Here is a 23,526-nt window from a genome sequence, read left to right as displayed (position 1 = left end):
ACAACAACCAACCAGGAGGAGGAGACAAAATGTCACAACCAAAGAAATAAAAACAGATCTTATCCATTGTCCCCAGGATCCGAAGGAGGATGCAAACCACTGATCCCAGGGATTTGTAATGCCAGAATTAGTGGAAAGTTCTGTAGAGAGAGCAGTGAGGCCTGCCAATGCACGAGTTATTGATCCATCTGGCGCGGTATTATTTGGAATATATGTACAACAAGCATCACCAAACATAGCACAAACACCTCCCTTTTCGGCAAGTAACATGTCCAAGGCTAGACGATTTTGCCAAGTCATCAGAGAAGTACGATCAAGCTGTTCATGTATGCCTTCAATAGCGTCTTTGGTGAAGTTAAGGAAACGTTGTTGGTTATAATAAAGGTAATTAATCCAGTCTACATTCTTATTGATAGTAATTTGGGGTATGATAGATTCAAAACCAGCTGCGACTTGATCCCTAGCTTTAAATCTGTCTGGGACACCCCTAGGGACTCCAATAGCATCTATGTATACTCCAGGGCCATGTAAGGAGAGGGAGGTAAGGATAGAAGTCTAAAAGGCATAACTAATTGGATTGGAGCACAGGTACCAGACCAATTAGGGGGAAAGGTGGCAAATAATTTGGACCTACGACACATCCACCAAATATCTGATCTAGGAGTGGTTTGGGAGAGAAGAAAGGAAGACAGAACGGTGTTCAGAGAAAAGTTAACCTGAAAAGTTTGAGAACAGAAAGAAAATGGTAATTCTCCTACCCATGTCGTTCCATAGGATTTGAAACATGTATAATTTCCTTCGTGAGTTTGAAACATAGGGGTATCCATGTGACGGGTGGGGGGAAAAAGAATAGATAGATTAGAACACTTTGAACCAGAGAGGGGTTTCTTGGAAGTAGTGAATAAATACAGAAGGCAGGGCAACCCCACGGGGTCAGAAATGTTAGATAATGGGAAAGGGACTATAGCTAAATGGGGACGGGCTGCAGCGCACGCATAACAATGAGAACGATTAACTTGCTTAGCTGAATAGAGAACCCACTGCAACCATCTATTCTGATCTCCATAACCAGTTTCTACTGAAAAAGTGGATGAAAGGGTGGAAATATTCATAATCTTAACAGGAGAAAAATCTGAACCAAAAGTTGGGGAGATGGGTGTGTGTGCCATACATATGCCCCTAATACATAAATACCTGAGTTACAATGGTTGTCAGCACATACAATGAGAGGCATGTCCTTTTATGATAGAAAACCGATTTTTCAAACCGTATTTTTGGGCCTCAAAAGGTTGATAACCCCAGTCCTCAGTTCCAGTGGTAGCAAAAACCCATTGCCAGTTGTCGCAGTCACTTCCCCTCATACACACGTATTTGTCAGATCCGGTCCACTGGGCTTGTCGACCAGTCCCACAGTTGATAATAGAGCAGAAATCAAACTGCACTGATGTGGTAATTCCCAACGGGAAAGTCAAGGTGACCAGGGCAGTAGACAAGGGAAAAGAAAAACATAGTAGCACAGCAATCAAGGGTGCCATCTCTTGTAATGTGAGGCGTGAATCCAGGCAGGCAATCCTTCAACTTTCACGGCGTGTGGTGTGGATAGAAGAATTTGGAATGGTCCTCTCCACCTAGGCTGATGCCAGTGTTTTCCTCCGAGTATCTCGAACCAGGATCCAGGTGCCCAAAGGAATTGGTAAATCCTTGGAAAGGGGGCTGGTCCTCCAGGCTTGATCAACCTGCTGGTGGATTTCCTTCAACGAGGTTCGCAAACCTGCAAGACTAGAGAGAAAATCATTGGGAGAAAAGGTTTGTTAGTGTGTTTATGAGTCCAGACTCCATCAGAGAGGGACCCTTCTTTGGACCATTTTCTCCTTTCGATATCCGTGGCTGCATTCTGTAAAGAAATAATTTGATTATCAGGGTCCTGGTCATTTCTCTGTTGGAATAAAGAAATTGGTGTGTTATTATATGCAGCCTCTTTAGCAAAGTGGTCAGCTTATCATTCCCTTTGCTAGCAGGATCCTGTTTTCCCGTGTGAGCTTGACACCCAACAATCGCTAGCTCCGATGGTTTGGTTATAACTTCTAAAAGGGACTCGATCAATTTCTGATGTTGGATGGGTTTGCCAGTACTGGTCTTAAGTTGTGCTTAAAGGTTATCTATGCAACATACTTAAACGCGTCTTTTCCTTCATGCTTATTATTAACAAGGAAAACATACGTGCTTGAACCTTTATTCGTATCAAGTGTGCTGACCACTGCGTCACCATGCTCTTCCTTTATAGTACCTAAAATACACAACTTACATTCATATCACAATTAGACACACACATTCATATCACAATTAGACACATTCCGCTTATCGCCAAAAAACTTGTCTCCCTTCTCATGTAATATTATTAAAAGAGCATTTTCCCTTCAAACTTGATCAGGGTTTAAAAGGAAAAATACTTTTGTATATTTACAAGCCTTAAACAAAAGTGGAGACATTCATTTGCGCTAAACCAATCACACAAATCGATAATTATCTTTTTCAGTTTTTAGTTAGAGCTCTCCAGGACTGGTCTTAAATTCCCTTAGTTTCCATAGTGTTCCATGATCATGGCAGACTCCAAAAGCATACCTGGAATCTGTATAAATTGTTACGATCTTCCCTTCGGACAGCTGACATGCTTAAGTGAGTGCTACGAGTTCAGCTGTTTTGTGCACTTAGCTTGATGAAATTTGATTTGCCTCCAGCAGGCGGTCCCCTTGGACCACTGCGTAACTGGTTGAGGGTGCTCCATTTTTCAATTGTAACATTTGACAAAGTACAGAGTACATTCTGATACTCATAGGGATCCCTTTAATACACTCTATAACACACAAAATCACCCAAACCATTTTCAACACACTTCACCCCAGTATTATTCTATATATACACTATATTTGGAAACAATGCAGCAAAGGAAACAGAAACAAATGGACTCTGAAGAAAAGCAAGTTCAACTCTTCAGGACAAACAAACATAAAACAGCCTCTCATGATGTTAGCTGGTGTTAACACAATCCTGCTCAGCTAAACGGCGCCGGTTTCCAGATCAAGGAGACTCCGTTGGCGAACTGAGTCAGCGACAACAAGGAAAAAAACTTCCGTGGCGATCCAATTACGACAACAAGGACAAATCCAACTATCGAGAAACCACACGGTACGATACCACAGCAAGACCGCATTCCCAGAAAGAGGCTACAGTCACAGAGAATATTAACTCACAAGAAAAAAGAAAAGGACAGAAGAAATTTCATGAGAACTACATCCGTGCTTGCTAATACAGCTTCTGTTGTTGCAGCCACAGCACGAAGACACGGAGGAAGTGCTGCGGCCACTGGATCCAGTTTTTTTTTAGAAAAAATAAGTCACCGGTCTTTGTTTATCTCCATGTTGTTGCGTCAGTACTGCATTCATAAATCCCTGCTTTTCGTCCACGAAACAAAGTGAATGGACGAGAAATGATCAGGCAAACCTAGCGCGGGCGCAGATAAAAGAGTAGCTTTGAGGTTACAGAGCCTTCTCAGCCAATTGTTGCAACGGCTGTGCTCTTTCAGTAAAATTTAGAACCCACTGTCTGCAGTGGCTGTAATGCGATTTTACAGTTGTTTTGATTAGCTGCAGCTTAACTTTTAGAAACTTTATGGCCATTGTCCCCCAAAAACATTCTGGGTATCTATTGTCCCCCAAAAACAGCAACAATTTCTGGGTATCTATTGTACAATTTTCTTTCGTAGCGCTACTGTATCCCGTCCGGCCAAAAGCCTTCTATCTACATACTGTATCTCGTCCGGCCAAAAGCCTTCTAAATTTTTGGGCAAGAGCTTAACCAGAAACACAAAGGGCTTCTCTGTATCCCTGAGGCATGACGGTCCATGTCCATCGGCGGTACCGCGTTTGACGAGATCGGGATGTACGACGGAGATGCCAGCCTCTGCTTCGGGAGACAAAGGATATTGGGCACGGTGCGGGCGGAAGGAGGATTTCGGGTGGATCACCAGAGGCTCACAGTGGGCCATCCTTTGAAACACTACTTTAGTTATTAAATGGTCAGGAGTATCAAAAATACCCGGAGTAACTTGTAACCAGTCTGTTCTTTCAAGGCATTTTTCCACCCATGGTCCTATTTCCTCCCATTTAACAGTGTGTGATTTAGCTAAGGAAATATGAGGCACTGTTTTGCCAAGATAATATATGTGCTGTGAGCATGTAAAATGAACAGAAGCAGCTGCCTTTGTGGATGAAATAAAAACACAGTAGATGTGAAGGGTTTCGGGGCAAATACCAGAAGTAAGGAAAAATTCTAGCCAGGTGGTGTCTACTTCTATAGGGAAGTATTGGGCAGTACAGTGTAAAATGTCAGGGGCCTGTAAATTGGGAAAAAACAAGGGGAAAAAGAGTGTAGGGCTTTGAGGAGAATGGTGTGTGGGGAAATATCTATGCTGCAAAAGAGGGTTTGGGATAAGGGGTAATTTGACACAACAACTTGGGGGTTGAACAGAAAAAACAAAGCTGATTCAAAAGAAAACGATGCAGTAAGGTATGTCCGCCAGGACGTGACTGGACTTGAAGAGGTTTTGATACTTGAAGAAGGTGAGGTTGTCCAGAAGCAGTAAGTACAGTAACAGTTTTCGTTTGAAGCAGGGACCTTTGCCAGCAAGCGAGTGGCACCAGTATCGATTAAGAAAACAGTCTCAGTGCCATCAACGAACAATGTCAGTAAAGGATCAGTCTCTGAATTATGAGTGAGCAAAGGTAGTTGAAAAGAGTGGCTGGAGGTCCCAGTGTTGTCCTATGGCCAGTATTGTTAGTCAGGGGTGTCAGAGGAAACAGGTGGAATAAGGGGAGGTGGGGGCTGTTGCTGTCTGTGAGGGCACTCTCGACGAAAATGTCCAGTTTCACCACAGGCGTAGCAAGAGAAGGAATTAGCATTGGAATTAAAGGGAGAGGGAATAAAAGGATTCTTAGTGTGGTCAACAGGAGGAGCTCTAAAACCACCTCGTCCTCTTCCTCGTCCTCGTCCCCTTCCTCTAAAGCCATATCCTCGACCTTGGTCAGGAGCATTCCTGGTATAATAGTTCATCTGTGTTGCCAGTAATTTGGCATGAGAGTTCGATTCGGCCTGTTCAGCATGTCGTTTGACTTCATCAAACGTGGCACTTTCCCACTCAATACAGGAAGTGCGGACCTTGTTTTGTATATCAAAGCGCAAGCCGGAAACAAAAGGTGGAACTGCAGCTCGGGTGCGGTCATCAGCATTTCCCAAGCCCGAGTGATTAGCCATAAGGTCTTGAATCCTATGTGCCCATTCATCAACTGTTTCGTCTCTCTTTTGTTTTGCAGCAGAAATAAGGGACCAGTCCGTTCCTTTTTTATATTTTTCTGCAATATTTTGTCTCAACGCCTCCCATTGTGGGTTAAATTCGCCTTCTCCACCTATCCCCTGTCCTCGAGTTAAAGCTGGGTTCCATACCCATGGAATGTCATTGCGGACACCCCTGCTAACAGTGGCCCATGTGGTCCCAAACTTTCGACGAAGTACCTGGGTCCATTCAGCAGCATTAGGCTTATACATGCTATCTAACTGATCAAGTTGTTCAACAAATTTTAGTCCTCCTACTTCCTTTGGATCTGGAAATGCATTCACGACATCTTTTAGTTCTTGGATGTCCCAATTCCGATTTATCATAACTGTTGTGGGATTTTGGGGTCCAGCTGGATGGGCAGGGTTATAATGGGGATTGGGAACTTCTATTAAAGGGCAAGTAAGTGAATGTGAAGGATTAGAGGAGAAAAAAGTTGGAGCTGGTTTGTGAGTGGAGGTTTGACTTCGAGTGCATTTGGAGACGGGGGTTTGTGTAGTACAGGGTGAGTCATAGTGATCTGTGCCTGGGGATTCATCAGGGGAAACTTCTGCTAGTTGTAGTGCAGGGGGGGGCAATCGGAATGGAGGATAGAGGAGGGGATAATAGAGGTGTCTGAGGTCGGTTCTGAGGAGGGGAAAAAAATAATAGGATAAATCTAAACCTGTTTTCTTTTCTATAAATTTTCTAGGAGACCCATTTTTACGGGGCGTCTGTTGATCCTCCGAAAATAATCCCTCCAGCACTAATGATTTTGATCCCCCTGTGCGGCGATTAACAGGCTTACTGTTATAAATTCCCATTATGTCCCCTTGCTCTCCTGGGTTCTGTATTTAATTTTCCAACTATATACTGATTCGCCTAATCCCTTGTACGTATGAATCAGCAAGGCATTAAGTGTGCCACTCACTAAACCTAAACTGTTCCCTTCTTAGTTTCAAGGGGAGACACCTAACTATCGGTCCTGTCCCAGTTCCCAGGAGAACACGGTTTTGTTGCTTATTCTGTATGTAGATTTATTTATTTCGTCCTAACAGCAATCCTGTAATCTGTGCTCTTTTCGGTTTATATTTCCATACCACCCCGTTACTCGTCCCGTTAGCCTGTCCGCTCACATCCCTGGATTCCAGCTCAGGTGACTTCGTGTCCGATTCGGTTCAGCAGAATACTACATCAATACGTCCAGCCGAGTCTAGGATATGGGTGAGGCCAGTATCCTTTCGTCAGACCTTTCGTATGCGTCAAACTGCTTGGGTCAAGTCTCCATCACCTTAAGCAACCCGTTGAGATATGAGTATGACTAGACGGTCAACAGGAAACTCGCCCTCCCGTTATTTAGAAAATAAAAAATATTCGGAAATCCCCCGGTGCTTACCCCAGCCTGGAAATGTGCAAGCTCTGTCTGGAAATCCGTTCAGTCACCGTGGATGTAGCAAAGAGGAGACCAGGGGCTCCTCACGCAAGAACTGTTTCAGGACAGGGCAGTCCTAACTTTTGCCGGAGCTGCATGCTCTGCTGCCGGATATCTCAAGTTAACGGCAGTCCGCTGGTAAGACGGATCACTGAAATGGTCTCGCTGGAGGAGTCGACCGGCCGTCTCTTGCCCCACGTCCGGGCGCCAAAACTGTGGACACTTTTTGTGACTGAAGACAGAGAAGAAAATTAAAATTAGTCAAAACCTTTTATTAATACATACCAGGCAAGGGTAAAATGTCAGAGAAACACAGTCCTAGGACACCGCGCTTCATCTGCCTCGAGCGCAGATGTCCTTGTTCTTTTATACCTTTCTAATCTCCTGATCGTTGACCACGTAAGCAAAAAATAGCATCCTGACTCATTGTACTTTTCCAATTTTGTAAAGTCATTACCCTAAAGGTATATTTTCTTGTCACACACATCATCAAAAGAAACTTCCAGAAAGTATACATGCTTCTTGTCACGTACGCAAAACACAAACAAGTTTCATCACTCTGTCCTATTTTCTATACACACATACATTTTGTTCAATTACATCTTTTTATGTTTTCACAGCTGCCACTTGGTTTTCAAGTTACGGACACGCGCATATAGAAGCGTGTCATGAGCACGAGGCGGCTATGCAGTGTCCGCAACGGATGTGGCCATCCGCCATGCATAAGATACCGTATTGACATTGGCAGGCAAAGGGGCCACCGATTCTTTCTCTGCCCAGGGCCGCCACAAGCCTAGAGCTGCCCCTGCTAAGGCTACACTACTGACTGGGCTGCTGAGACTGGCCACTGGGCATAACTGACCATCACTAATAGTAATAGCCCGCATATTTTCACGTTTTTTTGCTCTAGTTTCATGTAATTTTGTGCTAGTATTGTAACGAACAGTTAGTGCAGACTACAGCTGAAGATCTGAAGTGGACGCGGGAAGTTGGTGAGTTGTTTATTAACATATTTGTGTGATTTTAAGTTTGTAAAATTATTGTAGGTCAGGTGGCTTTTTGCATATCGGCTTATTTTACAATATAAACTTTGAAGTAAACTTAGTAAAGTAAAATTTGATTTTGGAGGATTTGTTTTCCAACTTGAATTATTGACCAATGAATTCAGTTAGCATTTTTGTGATTTCAGTTCACACAAACAGGGCATTGCGCTGTTCTCTTACAACGTTGGGAATGCGCCTGAGAATATCCAAATGGAATTGATTGAAGTGCAGTCAGATTCTATTCTGAAGGCAAAATACAACGAAGTTGGTGTGCCAGGCGTGTATGCTTACCTGCCACCCTCGTATGTGTACATCCGTAAGTGGGCATCGAGAGTACTGTCAATGTTCGGAAGCACTTACCTTTGTGAGCAATTGTTTTCATTAATGAAAGCTACCAAAACCCCACATCGCTCAAGACTTACCTTCGAGCACCTTTCATCCCTCATAAAAGTTGCAGCTGCACAAGATTTCAAGCCTGATATTGACGAACTAGTTACTAACAAGAGATGCCAAGTGTCGGGACAAAAGAAATAAATCTCACACTGTAAGGCTCCTATATAAGCAATGAATATAATGAATATAATATAATAAGGACCTAGCTAAGAGGCTAAGACTCTAATTCTACACTGTTGTATGGAGACTGTATGGAAATAAATTGCTTTTCTTTAAACTTTAAGTGTTACATTTTTTAAAGTTTTCAGTATTGGAAAGAAAGCTACAGTAACTTTGTATAACAGTATTTGTTACAGTACGGCCCGCTGACGCACGTATGGCAGTCGAAGCGGCCCACCAATGGTAGTGAGTTTGACATGCCTGCAATATATGATTTTTCAAGATAAATGTATTACAAAGAGAGAGTTTTGAAGTCCATACCAGACATAAAGCTAAATGATGCATATGGTAATGTGGTCATAGCTTTTGTCTGAAGAAAATTGGGAGGGTTTTGAGGAGATTTTATGTTTTTAGTCTGTAAGGTTTTTTATTCCATTGTTCTCTTTATGTTTTGAATGTACTGTATTTCTGCCTCTGCAAGGTTGTGGCAACGTAAACCCTATCCTGGCAACATGATGAAATTCTGTATGGCTTCATTCTATTATATTTTCGTTTAGTTTTATTATTATTCTGTCACTCTTAAAAAAACACCATAACAAGCTGAATATAATTCAGTCAGAAGTACAAAGTACAGTATTTCAGAAATTAGCTTGTTAAAATATAATCAACATTTAAAGGCACAGTCCAGAAAGCTATAGGGCTAATACTTTGGGTGGAAGCAAGTGCTGATACTCTAATTTTTTGTATGCTTCCTGATCCTTTTTTCAGTGTGATTAATTATACTTACAATTGGAATTATATAATGTATATAAATTTGTGGTAGGTAAAAAAGTCATGTTCATGTACATCCTTTTACAATAATAATGGCATCAGACAGATTGCCAATAAACCTTCATTCAAGTGTCTTTTTTATATTAGTACAACAACAAAGCAAGCTCTATTCTATGTATAGTAACAAAGCATACTCTATTCTAGAAATGAATTTCAAACCTTTTTTTATATTTTATTATACCTTTTATGTCAGTTTAATTTATTATTCTTTCACTTATATAGTCAAAACATATGTCACTCTGGCTGAGCTGCATATTTTACTGTTGAGTAAGCTTTACTGGAGAATCTGGCTATGTTTGCTTGCTTACTGGGCTTTCTGTACTTTACCCAGTAATCTAATAAAAAGTTACTTTTTTCAGATTGCTTATCTGTTGCATTTGTACAACAGATTTCTTTTGAAACCTAATGACTTTTTTTCTTTACTTTTTATGTGCCAGCAGCCAAAACTGTCATACTGTAGCATATTCTAAACCTTGGAGTAGATAATATGAGGGTGGGTAGTGTAAAGACATGTTCAGCGAAATCCATTAAGTTTTTCTGTTGCCCCTGCTTAACTAGCTGACTTGTTCTTGTTCCTTCCTTCTATGTCTATTGAAAAGTTTTATTAGCTGTAAAAAACACAAAAGGAACATGGGCGCGTTTTATACAGTGGAAGCAGTTTGCTTGTTTGGTGCTGCCCATGAGGTAAATCTTACAGAACCTGAAATACAGCGGCAATGTCTCTTGCCAGGATAAATAATATATGTGAGCCTGCATTCACCTTTCCTGTTTCAATATAATCCTTGATAAATAATTAATAATAGTAATAGTGTTCTGGGATTTTCCTCAGTGTTTAAGCAATTAATTCATAATGTGGCATGTAGAATTATACTCTAAATATTCCCAGAAAGGTGATATTTAAGAAGGTTTTAAATTTATAGACTCTTATATTTGATCTGACAAATACTTCACTCTGTTTGATGCACTGAGATTTGGATCTAGCTCTCTGCATTCTCAGATAAAGTTTCCCACATAAAGTCTGCCACTTTTTTTTCAACTCATTTACCACCTCCCAAATATACTTTACAAGCATTCGTTCGTGACAAATTCTGCTATACAAAATCATTTTGTTCTCCAGTGACAGGGAATTTCAGCTGAAAATCCATCTTCAGATGCCTTACTTACATCAACAAGCAGTAGAAATTATGACTCGTTAGATCGATGAATTGAGGGGTTCTTTTCACATTATTACATGCCCTCAAGGGGACTACAGTATGTAAACCAATTTGTTCACAGCATATCTTTAAAAATACTTACAGTATGTCACTGTTTTTTTTATTTGTAACCTAAATGATTTCAGAACAATGAACTTTACTCCAGATGCCACTTTTACAGCTAGTGACATCCTCACAAGTATATTGAAAGTATGTTTTAGTGGTCCTGAAGCTCTGATATAACATTATTGGCTGATTCTTTAAATACAGTATAGAGGCATATCATACAATGATTAAAAAGAATGAAAGTCTGTAAAAAAAATCTTTAAAAGAAAAAAAAATAGCTTGTTACCTTATTATCATCATCAGTAACAGTGAGCATGCTCAAATGTCAGGTTTTAATTGTCAGATTGCTGCAAGCCAGTGGCTGCATACTCTTTCAAACTATTTGCTCAAAAATAAACAGACAAGTCATTCTGTCAGATAGATAGATAGATAGATAGATAGATAGATAGATAGATAGATAGATAGATAGATAGATAGATAGATAGATAGATAGATAGATAGATAGATAGATAGATAGAGTCCAATTTTGATACTTTTTATTTACACTTCTCTGCTTGTCAATTAAAAAATAAGTAACTAGTCTTCCCATATCAAGGGATTGTAATTAAGTGGTATAATTTGTTAACTAAATGAAGTTTCATGCTGAAAATATACTGTACATGTCTCAGTTTATTGTTCCCACCTTTTCCTCTTTAAGGCCGCAATGAGTCAAAGCTTACTGGAACTTAAATATATACAATGCAAGGATGTTATTTAATACTTTAATCCATATTTCTTGAATATATAAGCAAAGTATTACAGTACAATAAAATAAATAGTCTGCAGTACATGAAGTCAAAAATAAAATGAAAGATTTCTTCTTTTTACCCTAGATAAAAAACGTCAGAGAAAATAGTATTTTTATTAAATGGTCTGTTATTGTTTGTTACTATGACAAATGTATTGCTTTTAATGTAAGGTAATAGCAATTTACCTACACAATGAAATACTAATATTCAACGCAGAGATTTCTAAAAGTTGTGTTTTGTAGTTTTGGAATTAGTGGAGTACACGGGTAAAGAGTAGTCAGTTGTATATGAAAATGGTTTCTGCTGCTTTTTTCAAACAGCTATGAGAATTTATTCAAAACAGTATTATCCAATAAGGCTATGAATGGCTGTGTAAGAATGCTTTGCAAGTCACATTTTCATTTGCACAAACCATGGACTGTTATACCCTTTTTGTAGGAAATGGCTGGAATTTTTCCTGCTAGACTATTTCTGTGAAATTACTGCATATCATTACTATGTATACTGTACATTAGTTATGTCATCTGAAATGGCATTTCAGTATTAGATTTGTGATTCATTAATAAAACACTTAATTTTAATATATATATACTGTATATATATATTTTCTAATGACTTCTATGTTTTTATCTTACTGTTATTGCAGTTGCTATGGGGGTTTATGTGTTGATGTTTTGTTGTTTTGTGTTTTGAAATACTTTCTTGTCATTTGTAATTAATAACATAGTAACATAATAACAGTAAATTTACTGTTTCATTTCTGTCTGTTATAATCTGATTATTTCTTGATGAGTTGAGTATTTTGAAAGGGATAATGAAGAGCTGAATGGCATTAGAGATTGCTGTTGGCATTAACATATGCACTTCCGTTTATTCTGGTAAAACTTTCAGGGTAACCGTATGGAACAAAACATGAACTAAAAAGTTTCCCTGCAACTTAATTTAAAAATTATATACAGCTTCATACTCTGTCCTTTTTAAGAAATAAAAATATGGGAGTGTATTACCTATCAACAACATAATTCACTGACAAGGAGACAAATGTTGTCAATAGAGCATTTTACAAAATATGTAAATCCATACACTTTATCTGTCAAAAGAAAATAAGTCCTTGCAATACAATGGTGCATTTCCAGAAAGATTCCTTACAACTTCATCACATCATAACATAGAAGGCTCATCCGGTCACCATACATTTGCTTATTAACAACAACATTTATTTCTATAGCACATTTTCATACAAAGGGTGTAGCTCAAAATGCTTTACAAGATGTCAAAGAAATAGTCACCTGCAAAGAAAAAATGAATTAAAATTAGATACGAATAGTATACAAAAATAAGTAATGTACACTTACAGTATATAAGGCAGATATATAATTAAGAGAGGTATAGTCCTTAAATATAGAATTGTATTTTTTTTAAATCTCTAAATACAAGTCCAATGATGAGGTCAGTTGGGTATGATGGATAGAAAATATAAATACAAACTATAGTTAAGTTGTGGGAGTCCCAGCTCACACTCAACAAAGATTATAAAATGCTTTTCAGTAGTTCTTTATAAATTGAAATAAAAGTGTTTTGGTGTTCGAAATCAATGTCATATATATTTAAACTGCAATGCCAATGTATATTATTCATCAGTCATTAATATAATCAAAGATATATTATGATCTCTAGGCACAAACTGGTCCTGATATTTAGGAAGCAGCATTTGCGTAATTGTATCCAAATTACAATTCCCCTTTCACCCTTTATGTCCTAAAAAATAGTTGGCTTGGTTTCTCCCTTACAGCTGCAGATTCCATCAGTTGGGGTTTTGGGAGAGATCCATTAGAAGAAGCCAAATCACAGAGAATGTTTCCATCATCCAGCTTCTCACAAAATGCCTTAATATCTGTACTGTATCTGAACTGACACTTCACTTGCAAAATCGCTAGCGGCACCCAGTGAAAAAAATATTTCCATTCTTTTCTCCCTGCTATTCCATTAGACTTCCATGTGCAGATACAAACCTCTATAAACAAAATTCACCTAATTTTCAAAGGCCACAGATGTTAATGGAGTCACCAAACTGTACTATCTTAGCATCATAGAGAGAGATTCTTAGGCAGGAAATACCACTTTGTTGTACTGAAACTGCAAATCCTGTACACTATGGCACCTGTGGCAACCTTATCACTATTGTATTCTCTTTAACTCTGGGAACTGATCGTCACTTTCTTATCTGAAAATGACTTCCATAGTCTTTTGCTATGGAAATTTTTGGTTACAGAGGCTAGTCTCTTATATGCAAAATTTCATGGTTGACAAATTTAGGAGATGACTGCATGCTGTTTAATTCTTTGTTGCTCCTGCATTTTGCTGGCTCATGAAGGGCAGTTAAAAGTAGTCAAGATACTATCCAGAGACTTCCAGTAATTCACCTTGGCTTTATATACAGACAAATGTAGTCAAATATATAGCAACTCTTTTTATTAATATATTGTAAATGTCTTGTGGACAGAAGACAAGAGAACAAGTGAACAAATTTGGGCTGCCATGGGCTACCCCCTTTTAATTGAAATGTTTACAATTTGCAGTGTTCATAACTTTTATGGACAGAATTTCTAGGCGCAGCCAGGGCGTTGAGGGGATCCGGTTTGGTGGACTCAGGATTGGGTCACTGCTTTTTGCAGATGATGTTGTCCTGTTTGCTTCATCAGGCCGTGATCTTCAGCTCTTTCTGAATCGGTTCGCAGCTGAGTGTGAAGTGGCTGGGATGGGAATCAGCACCTCCAAATCCGAGACCATGGTCCTCAGCTGAAAAAGGGTGGAATGCCCTCTCAGGGTTGGAAGCGAGATCCTGCCCCAAGTGGAGGAGTTAAAGTATCTCGGGATCTTGTTCACGAGTTAGGGAAGAATGGAGTGTCAGATCGACAGGCGGATCGGTGTGGCATCCACAGTGATGCGGGCTCTGCATCGGTCTGTTGTGGTGAAAAAGGAGCTGAGCCACAAGGCAAAGCTCTCAATTTACCAGTCGATCTATGTTCCTACCCTCACCTATGGTCATGAGCTATGGGTGGTGACCGAAAGAACGAGATTGCGAATACAAGCGGCTGAAATGAGTTTCCTCCGCAGGGTGTCTGGGCTTTACCTTAAAGATAGGGTGAGAAGCTCAGTCATCCGGGAGGGACTCAGAGTAGAGCCGCTGCTCCTCCGCATCGAGAGGAGTCAGATGAGGTGGCTCGGGAATCTGATCAGGATGCCTCCTGGACGCCTCCCTGGTGAGGTGTTCCGGGTACATCTAACCAGGAGGAGGCCCCGGGGAAGACCCAGGTCACGCTGGAGGGACTATGTCTCTCGGCTGGCCTGGGAGATCTCAGATAAGCGGAAGAGGATGGATGGATGGATGGACAATTTGCAGTGTAGTGATAGGATAATAGTCGTGTGCAACATTGAGGTGTCTTGTGATTATGTTGGTAACAAAGTTACTGGCTCTTCCTGTTGTTCCTGTTGTTTTTTCTTACGATGGAAGTGGAAGCTGGGCACTGATGATGTTACAAATTGTTCATTATTCCAGGTCATCTTGCCTGAGGGCAGAAACAAAGGATAAGTAAACCACTGTGCAAAACATCCACCTTTTTTCACCTGTGTCCCTTTTACAGTTGTAATCTGAATTTCTGATTACTCATAAAAATGTGGTCTGATCTTCAATTAAGTCTCATTAATGGGCAAACACAATCTTCTACAACTAATATCACACAAACAATTGAACATCCTATTGTCAATATATTGTTTACAGTCTAGTATGTGTACCTCTAGGGCACAATTTCTTAAACTATGGGTGACAGGTTGCCACCACTGGGTCGGCTAGGGTCACTACTCACCGTTGTATTTAATGGGAATTGGTCATGAATGTTTTGCAAAGCATCTTGCTGATGGGTTGCTGTGGATTGTTTAATCAATCAACATAGTAGTTAATAAACTACTCGAACCCGCATCTGGCCCAACTACCTCTTCTACTAAAGTGTGCGAGGAATTCCTCCACTTTTTCCGTAACAAAATTAAAGATCTAAATAATTCAACTCACATAAATACATCATCTGTTTATATCTCTCCCTGTTTTCCCACTCCATCCAGCTCCTTCTCTAAGTTCTCACCAGTCACATCTGCGTTGGTTAATAACCTGCTTTGTAAGATGAGGCCGACTACTTGTATACTGGACCCCATCCCCACCACACTACTTAAATCATGCCTTCATGCCATAATCCCGTCTGTTACAACAATAATAAACTCATCCCTTGACACTGGCTGTGTGCCGATCACTTTTAAAACTGCTTCTGTAACAACAATGTTAAAAAAGTCTGGTCTTGATGCTGACAATCTTAACAATTTCCGGCCTATTTCCCACTTACCTTTCCTGTCAAAAGTTCTTGAGCGTGTTGTAGCTTCCCAACTCACCAATTACTTAACCTCTAATAATTTGATGGAACCCTTTCAGTGTGGTTTCAGGGCGCAGCACAGCTGTGAAACTGCTCTGCTACGGGTAACCATTGATTTGCTTATGGCAGCAGACTCTGGACAAACCAGCATATTAATTCTTAGACCTCAGTGCAGCATTTGACACTGTCAGACATGACATCCTACTGTCCAGAATGGAGAACATGCTGGGTATCTCTGGCACTGCCCTCCAGTGGTTCAAGTCCTATCTGACTGATAGGCAAGAGTTTGTTAGTCTTGGCAACAGCAGATCCAACTCCGTGCCAGTCACACAAGGAGTTCCTCAGGGCTCTGTCCTCAGCCCTCTTCTCTTCTGTATTTACATGCTTCCTCTTGGCCATATTATCCATAGCTATGGACTGGGTTATCATTTTTATGCAGATGATACTCAACTCTACTTCAATGTTAAAAGTGGAACTTCATCAGAGCTTTCTCAGCTCACAACCTGCCTTAGTGAAATTAAAACCTGGATGGAGCAGAACTGTTTAAAATTAAATTGCAATAAAACTGAACTCCTGCAAATTGGGACTAAAATGCAACTTAATAAAATGAGCTCCTTCCCAGTCTATCTTGGCGGTGATCTCATCAGACCTGCCTCTACTGTAAAAAATCTTGGTGTCATTTTTGATTCCTCCCTCTCTTATTCCACCCACATAAATCACATTAAAAAACTTTCTTACTTTCACCTCCGTAACATATCCCGTGTTCGCTCCTTTCTTTCCTTCTCTAATGCTGAGAAACTTGTCAATGCTTTTATCACATCCCGCATTGATTATTGTAATTCCCTACTGGCAGGTGCCCCTTCTAATCTTATATCACAGCTGCAGCTTATTCAAAACTCAGCTGCAAGAGTCCTTACTCGAACCAGCAGCAGCGAGCACATCACACCCATCCTGCTCAGTCTTCACTGGCTCCCTGTGTCTTACAGAATCAAATATAAAATCATACTAATAACCTACAAAGCCTTAAATAACCTCGTGCCAAACTACATCAGTGACCTACTCCATCACTATGTGCCTGCCCGCTCACTAAGGTCCTCTGATTCTGGCAATCTTGTTGTGCCCCACACTAATCTACACTCCATGGGTGACAGGGCCTTCAGCTGTATAGCGCCCAGACTCTGGAATGACCTACCGAAATTAATCAGGTCAGCTGACTCCAACTCAAAATTCATCTGTTCAGGAAGTCTTTTAGCTCTACTTGACTTTATTACCCTTCTCTCAGTTTACCTCCATGTCAAGATGCTCATGTAACCTGTGTGTGTGTGTGCTAGACCATCAATTATGTTGTCTGGTTTTTTTTTCGGAATTCACTGTCTTAATCTTCTTTATTTATTTATCTGGTTTGTACAATGCAATATACTGTATACCCTGCCATTCTTTATTAGATTCTGTAAGTGCCTTGAGCATGGGAAAGGCACTATATAAATAAAATGAATTATTATTATTATTATTAAGGGAGACCCTTGGAAAAAAAGCTTATGAAACTCTGTTGTAGGGTAATGAATTCTCCAAAAGCTAATTAGAGTCAGTGAGATTAGATTGAAGGTATCCGTTGGAGGTGCTCTGCCCTGTACAAAGTGATGCAAACTTTGGTTACTGACTGAAACTGCTGTTCTCTGGAAAGATCTGTCCATTTCAACAACTCAAAGTTTTAGAAATAAGAAAGAGAGTTGTGCAAGAGAAAGTAAAAGACCACATGACTGATAGATGACAGCATATTGTCCCAATCAGGAAATACAGGGATCAAAATGCTTCTTTAGGGCTCATGGAAAGCTTAGGGTGTAGAAACACCAGGGTCTGCTGGTCTCCTTGTAGTAGATACTGAGCACTCTCCCCCATCCCAGAATTCTAGTAAATTGCTTAGTGTAACCCTAGGATGGGGTATTAAGTCTTCTCCCTTGCTAGAGTCTTATTGAGTGAGGAGTTACAAAAAGAGGAACAATGCCTAGCTGATACACACAATGTGGAAAGTGTATCATTATTACAATAAACTGAAAACTTCATTGTTGAACCTGTGTAACTTGTTAAGACTATCTGCTCTTACTGGTATTTCTGCATATTTAGCAAGCATATAAATATCTGTTATCCTTCACGGAAGGCACAAACAAATCATAAGTTTGTGTTGCAGAAAGAGTATGAAGAATGTGCTGTGAGTAGTAAATTCTTTCAGTAAAGTTTTAGGAGTGCAGTTGTTATGACTTTTTGTTTTACAGTCAACAGAACAGTTAACCTTTCTCTGTCTCATACAAGTGTGCTACTCTTTTTCAGGACTGCTAAGAAAGAAGTAGAATCTGTTGGAAAAGAAATTCAAGTATGGGTTTCCCAAGAAGAAAAAGTTGTTTCTGGTTTAACAAGATACACCACTTGTGCTGACGTTATCAATGCCTTGTTGGAGGACCAAAAGGCTTCAAGTGGAGACAAAAGAGTTTCATTTGGAGACTCAAAGCAATATTGCCTTATAGAGAGATGGCGTGGATTTGAAAGAGCTTTGCCCCCATTAACAAGAATGACAAAATTGCTGAGGACCTGGGGGCAAGAAAAAACATTTGTTCAGTTTGTCTTGGTCAAAACAGATGCTTATGTTCGGAATGCTGCTTGGATGTCATCAGAGACTAATCTAACTGCTGCAAAGGAAAAAAGGTGGGACCAAGGTCCTGCTCAATACATGAAGTCGTTGCCAGTACACAAGCAGAAAAAGATGGTCAGAAAGGCATTTCGAAAACTAGAAAAGATGAAACACGAACCAGTGCAGCAAGACAAAAACAATATGGAAAGTCTAATTCAACTGGTAATATCACAAGATCTCACCATAAGACAACAGATACGAAAAATGCGCGAACTTGATATTGCGATTGAAAAGAATGAGCTGGAAGTATGCATGGGATGGACAGAGTCAGCAGAAGAAAACACTGATAAAGAAACTTGTTACAGTGAACAACCCGGTGACTATCAATTACAGGAGTACATTTACACCAATGATGGTGTTTTGCAACTAGAGGAGGAACTGGAACAGCATAAGCAGCTTATTAAAGTTTTAACAAACGAAATCGAAGAAGAGATTAAGAGTATTTGTTTGAAGGATTTTGATGACACAGAAAAGGCTGCAGGGAATTCTGAGTGGGAATATAAGGACGATACAAGTGTAGAAGGTCTTAAAGATGAACTGGAGGACAGCATGAAAAAGGGACTAGCCGTCCACATGAACTTGCTGGAAATACAAAAGCAGCTTCAGTACAATGAAGTGATTATGCAGAGCAAGATGCGAGAGTGTGAGCTTTTAGCTGGGCAGCTTAGCACACTCCATATTGCAGACAATGTGGACCACCTCTGTTCTTTAAGCTTTAAAGACATGAAAAAGGGAAGCGTAGGACAAAACAGACTTCCCAAAACAATGTCTAAAACAGATGTTAATGATACAGACTCAGACACTGGCATCAGTTCTACACATAGCCAGGACTCATTATCTCCTTGTTTGGAGATCTCTGCACCACCCATATAAGTTTAGAGACATGTAAACTTCTTAATTTAATTAGAATTTATTTTTGTATTCTTTTTCTACTTACATTCAGTGTCAAATACCTTTCATAACTTGATTTTTTCATAAACATTAAATATTTACTTTGTAATATAAATTTGTATAAATGAAAATTTGCCCTCACTATAGATGTTATTGACATTTGTGGTCATCAGTGACAGTTTATCATCCAGAGATTTTTCTGTCAAACCAGTGTTACTAAAAGTTGACCAGTGTGGAAGCTGGCTTTTATTTTTACTTCAACTAAGTTCTTGCTCAATGGCTGTGTATTGATTTTTCAAATGTACATGCTAAATTGCAGCTGTGGTAAGGAAAATTCATAGAGTATGTGTAACATTCAACTGACGCTCAGAGAAGAACTCATGCAGATGCAGAGGGAGCTACAAAGATAAACTGGAACGTAAACCACGTTTTCATGCAGCTGTGAGACAGCAACACTAACTGTTGTGCAAATGAGCCATGCTGTGATGATATAGTTTACCCAAATAATGTTTTTTATTTTTCTGATAAAAATATTTTACTAAGCTTCAATATCCATATAATTTTGTACACTAAGATTCCACCAGTGTTAAACTTTGTAATAAACAATGCTGCCACCTAAAAATAATTTGCGATTTGAGAGATCGTCAGAATGTTTTTCAAATGTCGAATGAGATAAAACATAACCTAAGAAAATGAAAAAAGTAAAGTCACCAGCTATTTTTTAATCAGAATTTAAAGAACATATGTTCGATTCTCAATAGTAAAACACATCACAGCATTTTAAAAGCCTCAGGTGAGAGACAAAAAGTGTCTCAATGGAAGCATAACTTAACAAAACACTGTTAGTGCATGAAAGTCTGTCACAGGGCTCATTCACGCACACATGGATAATTTAGAAAACCTACTCAGACTTGGTGAGAACATGCAAATTCTATACAGACAACCACAGGGCACAGGATTTATAATCCTTGAGACAGCAGCAACAGCCGCTGTACGAACACGCCACCTTGTTTGGAGACATGATTTCCTTATTACTTTCTAATCATAAAAAATAACCAATAGGTTTTATTTCAATTTTTTATTGCTAGTACTATAAAAGTTGTACTACTCCAAGCTGTTGTCATTGTGATTACCCTTCATATTGTCAACATTTGTTTCATAATCGGTGGTTCAGAGCTATAAAAGTACCACCATATCCAAAAATATCAATCTGTCCCTAATGATCTGTATATAGTATGCAGTGGACAGTGTAAAGTGTACATATATACAACACACATACACACGGTAAAGGGTCAGCAGTGATCAGAAAGAAAAACCTCTTTTGGGGCCGTAGTCTTTACAAAAATAAGTTATTTGACAGAACACCCAAACCAACTACCCCCAAACGCTCTTTGGGCATTTTCATTTCACAAAAGCAAAACTGTCAAAGCAAATAAGCAAGACTTTGGCTATGACTCATAAAAGTGTGCAATGCAATGGCACATCCTATTAAGAAAACAACCAAAATGTAAAAGAAATGGCAAGCATACCTATAATGATCAATAAAATGCAATGGGCTTTATAGCAGTTGTAGAAGTAGGTTATGCTAACATAGAGTTCAAAAACATCTAAATGCTAATGTTGGCAGGGCTTCCTCTGCATATCAGCTCAGAACTTAGAGAAACCTGCAACTAAAGGTTCAGCATCTCATTTTATATAACCACAAATTATACAATAGCCTGCAACATGTGAGCTTAGATTATGCTCTGATGTATAATAAAGAAAAGTTTAACATGGTAAAGGAGAACCAGACATCTTTAACTGTTTTAAATAGCAGGGAACCATTGTAGAAAAGCAGCAAAAAGAAGTAATCTAGAAAAAATGTGCATAATTTAACATAACAATAAATAAATGTATATGTAGACTTGTATTGCACAATTTGATAAGGTCTGTACTCTATGCTCCATTAAACACTGTACTGTAGTATTATTAAGAAAATGTTTTTTAAAAGGTTCATTTTCTTGTGTAGACTTAGTGTGATTGACTGATATTTTTTTTTCTTTTCTGATTGTTCACATGCCCATATTCTTTTGTTAACATTTTGTCTACAAACTGCTATCCAGATTGTGTAATTGCATTTGTATACATTAAGAAGGTACATTGCCACTCTGTAATTATAATATAACAAAAGTATGGTAACTTTTTTCTGTTGACACCTCTTGTGTTTTAAATATTGCAAACCTGTAATACTTATGTTAATTAATAAAGATAAGGTGAAATCGTGTTATAATCTCTTTGACATGCATAGCAATTGATAATGAAAACTGTTACAGTGATGACTTTAGCACTAACAGTATTTCAGCATAGAGCCTGAGATTTTAAACCCTGAAGCAGATAAAAATTTCTGCAAGTACAAGTACACTGCAAAAAATCCATATGCAAAAACTAGACAGAAAAACTTTAAATGGCGGTTGTTTTGCTTGTATTTAGCAAAATAAATATCTGTCAATGAAGTAAGCAAAGTTTATTTGACAAGATTTTTTAAAGTAAGCTAAATCATCGTAAATATACATTTTTGGATTAGTCAATGATTCTTACAAAAAGGAAACCTAGATTTCATTTCATGATTTAAATACTTTTCACTTGGCTTAGGCTTCATTTTTTACAGTGTAATATTTATGGAATTTCTAATCCTTAGCATTTCAAGTCCTTTCATCTGGGCATGTTCTAATTTTGCAGAGTGCAGTGAACTGTTTCCTCATATTTATGTGTGAAACTGGGACCATGCATCCATGTATGAGTCTGTTACAAACAGTGACAGTGATGTCCGAGTCCCTGCATTCAAAGCCCATATAAAGTTAGCCTGTATTGTTTTATGTATTGGGCGTAGCAGAATACACAAGGTGTTTGAGCAAATAGGACTGAGAGTGCCACGGGTGTGTATGCGTTAAACTGTTGGTTAATCTCATCAAGGAGGATGAAGTCTTAGAAGTCTAACACAGCTTTGAGCAAATAAGACTGAGACTTCCACTGGTGTGTACGTGGAAATCTAGTGGCTAATCCTATCAAGGTCGGTGAAGTCTTTGGAGCGTAACACAGCTTTCTTTTTGTAGTCTAGATATATTGTGCTGGTAAAGGAGCGACTCAAAGAGAGCTAAAGTCTGCTATGAATACTCTGTGTGTGCTGTCTAGTTAAGACTCAAACATCTTAAAATGTTGTAGGAGATCTGATTCGATTCTGGTTCTATTTTTTGAACAGAATGTGATATCAAACCCAGAATGTAAATAGAAGTATGTCATAATTGTATATTTCTAGTATATACAGTATCCTATAAGCTGTATGGTTCCTTCACTGTTCACTAATGCTGCTTTATAAATGTGTGTTATACTGCTTTAAACCTTAAATATGTAAAATGAATATGAATTACATAAGAGAAAATAAACTGTACTAAACAACAGCTGTATTTTGTCTTTTTTATTTAACAGTATAGCCGAGACTACTGTACATCATCACCATCATAATTTAGTAACTAAAAATTCACTGTACTCATATAACTTTAGTCTACATAACAGAAAGTGAAAGCAATTGAATGGCATACTTTTTAAACTCACTTGTTTGGCATTAATTGCTTTTGGCCATTGTAAAGACTGCAATGAGAAGAGCTACACACAATCATTGTCTTCTTTTTTCTGTATAGTATGTCAAAGATATTGTTACTAACGTTTTGATAATTAGAATGAAACACACTTCATCAAGCTATACATTTTTTATGTAAAAAAAAAATATTAGCTACCTTTGCTTCTTTCACATCCATCCATCCATTATCCAACCCACTATATCCTAACTACAGGGCCACTGGGGTCTGCTGGAGCCAATCCCAGCCAACACAGGGCGCAAGGCAGGAAACCAACCCCGGGCAGGGCGCCAGCCCACCGCACTTCTTTCACATGTACAAGAATATTTTAAAGTATCTTGTTATCGCTGTTTATTGTTAAAGCCAATAAAAATCTTGTAATTCACTGGTATTATTCCTTACTCTTCTTATTAATAAACAAGTAGAAACAAAATGATCTTTTATCCAGTTAATGGTGGTAAACCAAGTAGTATTGTACCGAGTACAATGAAATGCCTAAATAGATATCCAACACGCTACACATTACCACTCTCAGACATCATGATAAACAAGAATCTACTCAAATACCAGAGCAGCTGGTGGATTGCCTAGAGGAGAGGCAGGGCCAGGGTGTGGATTGACAGAGGCAAGGCAGACAGGCA

General features: G+C 38.9%; 1 protein-coding gene across 1 annotated transcript in view; it reads left to right on the top strand.

Annotated features, from left to right (window-relative positions):
* Positions 1 to 20,422, top strand: part of rassf9 (Ras association domain family member 9) — a 72,387-nt gene extending 51,965 nt beyond the window's left edge. Inside the window, exon 2 of the mRNA XM_028817252.2 lies at positions 18,023 to 20,422. Within this exon, the coding sequence (XP_028673085.1) occupies positions 18,023 to 19,253 (1,231 nt within the window). The 3' untranslated portion in view covers positions 19,254 to 20,422. The remainder of the gene's footprint in view (positions 1 to 18,022) is intronic.
* Positions 20,423 to 23,526: the final 3,104 nt, after the last annotated feature.

This window comes from Erpetoichthys calabaricus, chromosome 1, assembly GCF_900747795.2.
Source record: "Erpetoichthys calabaricus chromosome 1, fErpCal1.3, whole genome shotgun sequence".
Classification (NCBI taxonomy): domain Eukaryota; kingdom Metazoa; phylum Chordata; class Cladistia; order Polypteriformes; family Polypteridae; genus Erpetoichthys; species Erpetoichthys calabaricus.
Note: the sequence above shows the minus strand (reverse complement) of the source record. Positions and strands in the feature narration are given on the sequence as shown.